The sequence below is a fragment of the Raphanus sativus genome, chromosome 6 (assembly GCF_000801105.2).
Source record: "Raphanus sativus cultivar WK10039 chromosome 6, ASM80110v3, whole genome shotgun sequence".
In the NCBI taxonomy this organism is placed as follows: domain Eukaryota; kingdom Viridiplantae; phylum Streptophyta; class Magnoliopsida; order Brassicales; family Brassicaceae; genus Raphanus; species Raphanus sativus.
In genome coordinates this window covers 40836001-40847211 of record NC_079516.1, presented here as the reverse complement: position 1 = coordinate 40847211, position 11211 = coordinate 40836001, and the positions used below count along the sequence as shown (strand labels likewise).

The 11211-nt window shown below is 34.5% G+C and overlaps 3 protein-coding genes across 3 annotated transcripts; 2 read left to right on the top strand and 1 right to left on the bottom strand.

Annotated features, from left to right (window-relative positions):
- Nucleotides 1-1430: 1430 nt before the first annotated feature.
- Nucleotides 1431-1833, top strand: LOC108811989 (uncharacterized). The gene has a single exon (XM_018584116.2). It carries the CDS (start codon nucleotides 1504-1506, stop codon nucleotides 1768-1770), a length of 267 nt encoding a protein of 88 aa, XP_018439618.1. The 5' UTR covers nucleotides 1431-1503; the 3' UTR covers nucleotides 1771-1833.
- A 2813-nt stretch (nucleotides 1834-4646) lies between these two features.
- On the top strand, nucleotides 4647-6862 carry LOC108811991 (microtubule-associated protein RP/EB family member 1A). Its single transcript, XM_018584118.2, has 8 exons — nucleotides 4647-4858; nucleotides 5286-5354; nucleotides 5443-5529; nucleotides 5619-5725; nucleotides 5816-5952; nucleotides 6032-6078; nucleotides 6219-6332; nucleotides 6564-6862. Exons 1-8 carry the CDS (start codon nucleotides 4751-4753, stop codon nucleotides 6702-6704), a joined length of 810 nt encoding a protein of 269 aa, XP_018439620.1. The 5' UTR covers nucleotides 4647-4750; the 3' UTR covers nucleotides 6705-6862.
- Nucleotides 6863-7258: 396 nt separating this feature from the next.
- On the bottom strand, nucleotides 7259-10123 carry LOC108811990 (RINT1-like protein MAG2). Its single transcript, XM_018584117.2, has 4 exons — nucleotides 9763-10123; nucleotides 9600-9683; nucleotides 9420-9520; nucleotides 7259-9328 (listed from the first exon to the last, which is right to left on the bottom strand). The coding sequence occupies exons 1-4, from the start codon at nucleotides 10046-10048 to the stop codon at nucleotides 7439-7441; spliced, it is 2361 nt and encodes a 786-aa protein (XP_018439619.1). The 5' UTR covers nucleotides 10049-10123; the 3' UTR covers nucleotides 7259-7438.
- Nucleotides 10124-11211: the final 1088 nt, after the last annotated feature.

The following is an 11211-nucleotide window of genomic DNA, read 5'->3' as shown; positions in this document are numbered from 1 at the left end:
AGTATGAAATATCTAAACAAAGTTTGAAATTCAAAATATTCCAGACTTACTCAATTATTCACTAAAATAAAAGATGTAATTACTTGATTAAGTAACAAAATTTATTTTTGTTTATTACATCATTTTTTTATTTTGGAATGCTGAGAGTTGACTCTAATATAAAATTATTCTATTTTAAAGTAAAAAGAATATAGTGATATATTGGGTTGTTCTTACGTAAAAGTGATGTTAAGTTTTTAGGTAAATCCTAATGAAATTCCATAATACCAAATTGAAAGAAATGATGTTACTATAAGAGTTACAATAGAGCTAAAATGACACCACACTTTAAAAAAACATATTTTAATTTAGTAAAATAGTTAAGATAATGTCATTAATTAGTTTATCTATTTATATTTTACTATACTTTCATAATACTAGATACTAAAATACTATATTGTTATTTAATAGTTTAGTTAAATTTATATTTGTTTAACTATTTAGTAATATAATAAATTCAATTTTTTGATATGATATAATAACATTGTTACGTCCGTCTTTACTTAACAGAGATGGCATGTATTCACACTATTTTTATCTATTAAGATACATTTAAAATCAGTATAAATTTTATTCTCAAGTATTGAATTCAATACATTTTATTCATATTTAAATTACAAAAACGTATTTAAAACGATAAAAATGTTTAAACAAAGTTTACCAATTTAACATATTTTAATTAACATAAACCAAAAATCCAAAATTTATTCAAATTTGTATGGCATATACTATTGAATTTAAAAGTAAGCGATAATATGCATATTTAAATAAATATTCAATAAATATTCATTAGTGTATAAATAAAATACTATCCTGAGCAAAAATAATTTTAATTTTATTAAAATGTAAATGAAATAAATATAAAATAACTAAACCAGATCAAATGAAAGAAGAATACATATAATTAGATTTTCAAATCGATAAATCGATAAATTAAAATATAAAAATAATAATATTAAAGTATAAATTAATAATAAGTAAGATAAAATTATATTTAAAACTATTATTTCTGCGCATCTTTTAATAAAAATAAAATTAGCAATCAATTTTTCTAAACATGTCAATTAAATAAAAATTTAATAAAATTTATCTCAAACATATCACTTGATTCACATTTATTAATGGATTTTTCTTTAAAACATGCAACATGCAACTTAGGAACACGAAGCACAAACAATCCTGAAACCAGGTGCGCTTAGCGGCACACTCTTCAAACCAGGATCTAACAAAAGATCAAATTACCCCTTATCTATTATTCTTTATAAGGATAAAACTGTCATACTAAGATCCAGACGGTGGTAAAGCAATAAAACCAGCAGCCACATCTTCTGGTTTCACCCCAACTTAACGGCGATTATTGTTGGCTTCTTCACTTTATATATCATTCAATTTCACTTCTCTAAAATCACAAAAACAACATATTCTAAATTCAAAAGAAGATCGTAAACTGAAAGTGAAGAAAAGATGAGTTCTACAAGCAAAGCGTGGACGGTGGCAGTTAGCATCGGAGTCGTAGAGACGTTGAAAGACCAGTTGGGTCTTTGTCGGTGGAACTACATGTTCCGGTCGGTGAATCAGCATCTCCGGAACAATGTCAGAACTGTTTCTCAGGGGAAAAGGTTCTCGTCTTCTGTTGCCGCAGCTAACTCGTCTGGTGAGAGTGAAAAAGCAAAGAAGTCTGAAGAATCGCTTAGAACGGTTATGTATTTGAGCTGTTGGGGTCCTAATTGATTAGTACTTAGTTTATAATGTATAGTTTTGTAATTTTTAAGATGACTTGGAGAAACGGAGTTTTAATTAAAAATTTGGTTCGAAAAAGAAAAATGTGATGAGCCGATCCAATCCCCCAAACAAAAAGCAACGACAAAAAAAAAAGCTCTCAGCTTATAAAGCAAAGCTTTCAAGTATTGCAACAGCAAAAAAATGTATCGGTTGAAATTTGTAAGAATATCAACTCAGATTTGTGTGTTCCAAAAAAAAAAAATAGAAAAAATAAAAATCAGCTCAGATTTGTATAAATTAACTAATTCTGAAAGTGTAAATTTCTGCATTTGTGTATATTCATCTCAAAGGATCAAGTACATATGAAAGTCATCCCTTCAGAATAATAGGCAAAACAATAATAAAAACGAATAGCACTATTGTTTTTTGGTCTTCTTATTTTGCAAACGTGAATTCTACAGTAGGTGATAAGCCTGCGGGTTCGAGTAGTTTGTGTAATTTGGTTTGGATAATTCTGGTTCCGAGTTCAGTGTAACTTGATTTGGGTAGTTCAGTGTAACTTGATTTGGATAGTTCAGTTTTCAGATAGTTTGGTTCGATTAAAAGTTTACTGAATTGAACCGTAAAAAAATTGGTTCAGTTTGGTATTTAGATATTATAGTTTTTAAATTTTTTACCGAAATTAACCAGAGTTTTCGGTTTGGATTATATTTTGATTAAAAATTGGGCAAATTTTGTTAATGAAGACTCTTATATATATATATATATATATATATATATACTATTATTTGCGAAGTGATTTTCGAAACAAAACTCTCACGTTAAAAGTTAGACTGGTTAATATCGTTTATACCCTTACTGAATAAACATATAAATTATCCATAAATAAAAACGAATTTTAATTTTATGATTAGGTAACTGATTAAAATTAATAATGACAAGAATATCCAAAATTTAAAAATATATTTTAAATAAAAAATTACAGTGACTAATATTGTTTATATCCTTAATGGATAAATACATAAATTACATACAAAATAAAAACGAATTTATTTTTTGATTACATAAGTAAATAAAATTAATAATGATAAGAATTATCCAAAATCTACAAATATATTGTAAAATAAAAAATTTAGAGTGGTCAATATCATTTATACCCGTAATGAATAAAACACATAAATTAACCACAAAATAAAAAATAATTTTTTTTATTAGATAAATAATTAAAACTAATATTAATAATAATGATCCAAAATCTAAAAATATATATTAAAATAAAACAAACTTATATTAATCATAGTATTTTAATAAAAATATATAATGTTTTTATTTTAGTCTAACAATAAATATATTGATCAAACTATTACTTTTTGTAAGTAATTTCTTTTTATTGTTTTTGTTTAAATAGTATAGATGAGCAAAATATATGTAATGGAAATATAAATAATGTAAAAAAGAAATGGAAAATATAAGTAAAATATAAGTAAAAATAAATGTTCAAAAAGTGATAACAAAAGTATAAGATTTCAAAATGAAAAATATTTTTAATATGTTAGTGTTTTCAAAAATTTAATACTTTAATAAACATACATATTTTAATAAAATATATAAACTAATAAATATTCGGAAGAAAATTGCAGGCAACACACCTAGTTCAAACTTGTTTAGAACCTCAACCATACCATCTAGAGATAGAGCAGAACCATTGGTAAATATGACCAGATCGTCGGCGAAGCTCATATTAAATCGACATCCTTACATTTAAGAAGATGCCCAAATCTGCCTATGTTTACAGCTTTGTTTAGACGATTAATCAACACGAAAAAATTGGGGATAGAGTTTTAGAGAGCAATCCTATCTCATTTTTTGAATATATAAACCCTAGCCGTCAAGAGAGAAAAAGAGAGATTTTTCATAGTCTCAAACCGATGATCGGAGGTTTTTCCAGCTCCGACATCGGATTGTTTAATTCGTTTTGCTTCTCTTTTTTTGATCTATTTTGTTTCCAGTTGCTGTTTTATTGTCAATTTATTTTGAATCTGGCAATATTTTTTGTTCTTTTGTATGCTTTTCCAATTGGTTTAGAAAGACAAAACTTTCGGTTTAGTTGAACTGTTTAGAAAAGATAATTGACAGATCTACTGCAGATGGTGGCGACGGATCTTACCGGCTTCAATCGTTGATGGTTCTTCATTTGATGGCGATGGAGTTCTTGCTGCAAACTATGGCTACTTCGAAAGGCAGCATGAAGTTCTATAGAACGGTAATCTCTTTGACTCTGATAATAGAGCAAAATAAAGAGTTGTCTTATCTCGGTGACTCATACTGGAGTAATAAAAAGAGAATGACAATTGTTTTTAACTTACTCTGAAGCGGGTGCTTTTGGATTAATATGAAGATTATCTCATTTGAGATTCATCTATTCTAGAAGCAAATATGAAGCTTTTATATGAAAATCTTTAGTTATCCATACGCACAATAGATGTATTAGTTTATTTTGGATCCCTACTAATGTATCATTTTCTATATTGTTTTGTTGGTTCTCATTATTTAGAATTTTTTGCCGCTTAATAATACAATCCAGTGACAAAAAAAAACAAGAGATTCGAGTGATTTGTATTAAATGATAAATTCACTGTTATTTAAATATGAATTTTAAAAAATTAAAGCAAATCTATATAGAAAGAAAGAAATACTGATCTATAGAAAATATTATATGGAAATTAATAATACAGAAACTGAAAGTGTATATTTAAATCAAATAAAAACTGGTTCACACATATCATCCCACGCCAATGAGAAAACGAATAATTTAATAGCAAAAAAATTAAATTTGCAAAATCTTTACAAGTTGCCGCTGCCAGCGTGTTACCTCTCTCTCTCTCTCTCTCCTCCTTTTGAGTTCCTTTCTCCTTTCTTCACTTCTCTCTCCGCTCTTTTCTCTGCTTCAGTTTCTCTTGGGAGGTTTTAGAGGCAAAGCAAAGTTGAAATGGCGGCGAGCATCGGGATCATGGACAGTGCATACTTCGTGGGGAGAAACGAGATTCTCACTTGGATCAACGATCGCCTTCACCTCAATCTCTCTCGCGTCGAAGAGGTTATCTTCTTTGCATGTCACCTCTCTCTTCTTTGCTTTATCATCGACCAACTTTAGTATCAAATGTGTTTTTTTTTTTCATTTTGCATTTCTTTTGTTATCTCTGCTGGATAGTGTGTGTGACCATTGATTCACGCTTTCATGGATAAGTGTTGATTTGCTTTGATAATTGAAGTTTGAATTGCAGATTAGAGTTTGATTTATTACAACTGATTTACAAAGTTTCACCGTTACGACTGAGATTGGGGACAATAAATGTATTGATTGTTTTTTTTAGTGTTCAAAGTTGCAATGCCCATAGATTCACTGTTGCTATTAGAAAGAGCCTTACTTGTTTTGTATCCAACTGTTCTTGTATTGAAGATTTGACTCTTGTCTTTGTTCTTTTAAGTAATTAATTTTCTGTTTTTTTATTATTTTTGGTTAGGCTGCATCTGGTGCTGTGCAATGTCAGATGCTTGATATGACCTTTCCTGGAGTTGTGCCAATGCACAAGGTAATATTCTACTTTCATATATTTTAGTTTTTGTTCTTGGCAAACTTAATATGATAATCTCAAAAAATGATTCTCTGCAACTGCAAAGGTTAATTTTGACGCCAAGAACGAATACGATATGATTCAAAACTACAAGGTCCTGCAAGATGTGTTCAACAAGCTCAAAATCACAAAGGTAAATAAATATGATCAAATCATATCTCAGATTTCTCTCAGCTTTCCTCTCTTACTAGCTAACAGATTTTGAAAATTACCTCTCTCCAGCCATTGGAGATTAACAGGCTTGTGAAAGGCCGACCACTGGACAACTTGGAGTTTCTGCAATGGTTGAAACGTTTCTGCGATTCCATTAACGGTGGCATTATGAACGAGTATGTTGTTTTTTTTTTCCATCTGTCAAGAGTTTTGGGAACTGTTACCTTCCATTGTCTCTCTCTCCTAAACACTCAAAGCCTTTGTAGGAACTATAACCCCGTGGAACGAAGATCAAAAGGAGGCAGAGAGAGGAGTGTAAAGGGATCTAATAAGATGCCAAAGTCACTGCAAACAAACAATACTCCACCAAACTCCACTTCCGTTGGTCTAAGCAAAGCCTCAGGTGCGCATCACAGAATAACAAAACAGACTCTTTCTCCTAACTTCTTTAAAGTTAACATCGTTGGAATCATCACTCCTAGGGCCCAAGCCAGCAAATACAGCTCAAGTGCAGGCTTTGTCAAAGGAGGTACACTTTCCACAGATCCTATTAGCTCTTTGATATATAAGCGTTGTTACATATGTTGGATATATATAACCCTTTTTCTCTTGTATGTCCAGTAGTAAGTTAACTGAAAACTTCATTTTTTTCTCTTCTGCTTTTTACAGCTTACAGATCTCAAGCTCTCGTATGATCTCTTGGGAAAAGAAAGAGACTTTTACTTCTCCAAGCTCCGGGATGTAGAATTACTTTGCCAAACTCCTGAACTCGAGGATCTTCCGGTTAGCGTTTCTCTCTAGAGCCTGTGATCTTCGGTTTTTTTTGTTGTTCAATACCCTTTAGCTCAGTTGGTCTTGATTGGTTTCTCTTTAGCCACCAACTCACTTCGCAGCTCCAAGAAAAGTTTTACCATTTTTTTCCCGCTCACCTTGCTGTTTTAAATATATTATTGCTTTTGTGTAAGAGTGTTTGTTTTTGAATCTGATGTATGCCTCCATGGAACCACCACGCAGGTAGTGGTAGCAGTGAAGAAGATACTGTATGCAACGGATGCAAATGAATCTGCACTAGAAGAGGCTCAAGAGTACTTGAACCAGTCCTTAGCTGTGGGAGCTGAAGAAGAAAACGGAGAACAAGAAGAAGAAGATTACTAATAATCCTATGTAGAAGACATTTCCGAATCAGTTTTTTTTTTCTTTTTCTTCCATTTAGAGTGTGGAACAATGGCTGGACATGGGCCTTCTCTTCAAAAATTTCCTTTGTTAAAGGGAACTTGGTGAGACTTGAAGATGAATGAGCTTCTATTAGATTTTTTGAGACGTAATTCAAAACCAAAACACTAGAACTGTGTTACTTATGAGGCTTCACATCGGCCCATTCTATACCGATATGAGAACAAGAATGAAAGGCCTGGCGCAAGAGAAGAATTGATTTGCGTTGTCTCGTTATCAATTGGTTTGATCACATGTGGAAGGTTTTAGTGACTCCATAACAATCTCTTAAATTCTCTGTAAAGTGAAGAGTGTATATCAATCTTTGATACAATACAAATTAACAGACTAACAGGTCCAGTGCTATTACTATTCAACATGCTCTTTCTTGTTTTAAAGACGATTACTCTGAACCAGAGTGAGGATAGTGAAATGCCAAGTTTCTTTATCTTAAGGTAAAGGTCAAAAAACGAGACCAACAAAACAAAACCAGGACCTGTTAGTTAAAACTTCACTTAAAAATCCAGACATGAGTTTTATAATCCACAAATAAATGAAATGATCACACGCCTATTCGTCCTGTGCGTATCTAAGCCAACACATATATGAATGTATACCTTTATAGTCCGACTCTCCTAGGATACCAATGACTCAATGAGATGTAGATTAGCAAAGCATCAAACTTGAGAGAACACTCTACTCTTTGCTATCTTCTTGGCTTCGGCTTCACTCAAATACCGAACTCCATTCTCACGTAACCACTTCTCCCCTCTGCTCAGACCCTCCTTTACTTGCTTCTCTTTCATCTTCAGCAGCGTTAGCCCCTCGCTTAGTTTAGGGAAGAACCCTTCTGGTCTAACGCACCACGCCCTGAAAACACCATACAGAACCTCCATGTCCTCTCTAAACCTTTCGACTCCATCATCAGAAAACTTCACATTCGCCATCAAGATGCTGCTGAAGAACAGCTTGTCTATCTCTGAGGCTAGACTCCTCCACGTAGCTGTAAAGTCTGCTTTGTTTAGGTTTTCTTCTATTATCGACGTTTTGCCTTGCAAGTAGTCTAGAGCCCCAACTAATGCCCTCGACACAGTCCACTCTTTGTCTCTCTTCTCCTGCCACTGCTTTCTGTTTTTAATGTACTCTCGAGTTCGGGCATCAAAGCCTCTCAAGACCACCACAGACAACTTGTTTATCCACTCTACCCTGAACTTCTCCAGCTTCTCAAACTCTTCTCCGAAAATACCTTCAGAAGGTTCTGTAAAGTTCTCCTGTCCAGGACCTTCCTGTGGATTCTCCTGTCCTGTTCCCATTTCGAGGAAAAAGACATCCTCGCACCATTCTTCCAAGACCGATTCAATGTAGTGACCAGCATTGATCGAGTTCGAGACCTTGATTAGATCGTCATCCTCGGTTAAAGCAGTTAGTCCTTCAGCTTCTTGGCACCTGAGAAGGAGGCTATCCAAGAACTTCTGGATTGTTGGCGAGGCTGCAAGTCTCAAGAACCTTGCCCTCAAATAAATGGCAGGCACTGATTTGGATCGTTCTATTATTGATGACAAGTGCTGCAGAAGGATGCTGGAAACAATTGGTGGTCTGTAAACGTTAGAAGTAGAGATGAGTTCGTCTTGAACCTTCAACGTCCAGTTTCTTTCGTTATCCATCTCTGCCTTTAACTTGACAAGCCTCTCATCTAGCTCTATCTCTGCCCATTTATCTAGCCAATCAGGTCTGTCACAGAAAACTGAAAGAGAGGAGATTCTTAGAAGATTCCCATCTTCTTGAAGCGAAAGTATCCCTGACTGCGATACAAGAGACTGCACTCGCTTATCAAAAGAGATCATCAGGTCAATGAGATGGAGCCACGACACCTTAGCCTCAGAACTACGATCAGTTTCGTTTAGCTGACCAACATATATAGGGAATATCTCCTTCACCAAGTACAAAGACAGTGAGCTCACCATAGCCGAAACCCACTCTTCTCTGCAACTGTACCCAGCTAGTTTCGCTTTATCAACAAGCGGTTGTAATAACTCATCCATTGAGTCCACATAGTCCCTTGTGATTTTATACACAAGCGCAAAAATGAATTCAGGCTTTTCACTCCACTTTGTAAAATGTCGCTGAGATGCAACTGTCAGAGGGTTAACGAGCTCTTCAATAGCCCAGAGTGGCTGGTGGAAAAGAACATTTTCACCCTTGCGGCTCCCAAGCTGCCGCGACTTCCTTTGCAACTGCAGACCCTGCAGGCTGCACAGGGCATGGAAGTTTCCACAGTACTGGCTTTTGAGGTTCCCTTCCATGTTGAAAAGCGGATTCTGGACATCCTCCGCCGCCTTCGAATCAAGACTCGACGAAGTTAAGTTAGAAAGCTTAGGCGGCCACCCAAGAGAAGTGAGCAACGCTCTGTAATCAGCAATCGCTTGAGGTCTCAGCATAGCTAAAGCTCTATCCACTCTATGATCAACTGCAGAAACAAGACGCCCCCAACGAGGATGCCTCTTCGCCACTAAACTCAGTATCTCTTCCGTCTTTTGGAGTGTTTTGATAGCGTGCAGACGCACTTCCTGAGGTCGGTCAGTAACCATGTACAAACATTACACACTACACAAAAAGACTAAACTTTTATCTCTAGATGAAGACAGTAAGTGTGCTTACTTCAAAACCACTTGACCGAGAAATTCTCAAGTTTTTATTGAGAGAAGACATGACAGCATCCTCTATATCACCCACTAAAGTGTCTAGCTTCAGTGCAGTCTCTGAAACATAAGAGAAACACCTTGAAAGACTCTAAGTTACAAAGAAGGAACACCAAAGAAAGAAAGAAACAAACTTTACCAGCATAAGCCCGCACAGACTCAACCTGTGCTACCTCCTTCGCCAGTGATGGAAGCTCCATCGTCTCCTCCTCCTTCCCGCCATCTGAATGGATAAGAACAGACAAAAGACTCAAAATTTGGCAGCACTATCATCACCAGAGATCTAATTTGGCAGTACGAACCTGACGCGGAGGTAGAAGAAGAAGAGAGATCGGCTAATTTGGCGTTGACTCCGATGAGCAGACCGCCGATGCGATCGGAGAAGGAAGCGTAGGAAGCTAAACCGGACTCGAGCCGGCGGTTAAGACCGGCTAGTCTTTGATCCAATTCGGAAATCTCGGTTTTCAGTTGGGAGACCAGACCGGGCGATTGGGAGAGATCCGCGGCGTCTCTGAACCTGTCGTCGAGGAAGCTGAAGACTGAAGCGGAGAAGGTCGAGACCTGAGGGAGTGGCTTGATCGCGTCCATTCGCGGTTCCTCTCGGGGACTCAATTTTTCATTTGAGATCAATGAGAGAGATTGAGAGTTTCGTTAGAAGAGGATACTGAGTCGATGACTCGGAGTCGTTATGAGTTGAGCCGGGTTACTCGGATTAATGGGCCTTGTTGGCCCATCTTGGTTGCTTTTTTTCTTATAGATGTCCATAAGTTTAGTAGTTAAAGTGAACGTTCCCAAATGGAAGAAAACAAATAGTGTCTGTTACAACAGAGAAACGATTTAACGCACAACCTTACTGTAATTATCCAAACAGTAGTGATATTAAATGAGAACAACAAAATTACACATCTAATGATAATACAGCTCTTACACACGGAATCTACACATATAGTAATATATCCAAAATGGGTTTGAACAGTTACGCCACCACATTTACACTCGAGAGTGTGCAGTTAGGAGCCGATCATGTCACCATCAAAAATCCATTTATATGGAGATGAGATTATTTTTTTATGTTTTTTGTAAATTAAGATGAGATTATTGTTGACGTAAAAATTATGAATCATATGATGGTTTATCTAAATGATTTTCATTAATTTAATTTTAATTTTAAAATTAGCTAGTTGATCCAAATTAAACCATCTTAATAAAAATGACTGAGTTAAAACAGTAGAATATCGATTATACTCTTATAAATTCCCAATTTACACGATGATCTAAAACCAAAAATTATATTTTCCCGCAAAAAAATTAAAAAATCTTATTTTTTCACAAACACTGAAAATATCGTTCTAGCGTCAGAACTGAAAATATATTTTCTGCCAAAACCAAAAAAAAATATGTTTTCTGCTAAATTAATAAAATTGTTTTTTTCATCAATATCAAAAATCTAATCTTTCTGTCCGAACCGAAAATTGTGTTTTCCTACCAAAACCAAACATATTTTTTTCGTCAAAGCCAAAAAATCATGTTTTCTGTCAAAACGATAAAATCGTGCTTTCTCCCCAAAAAAAAAAACGCGTTTTTCTACCAAAACCGAAAATTTTGTTTCTTGCAAAATCCAAAAGTCTTGTTTTTTCTCAAAAACCAAAAATCTCGTTTCCCCGTTAAAACCGAAATATCACATTTTCCCACCAAAATTGAAATCTCGTTTTCCTACCGAAACAAAAAAAAATCTTGTTTGTCGCCAAAAA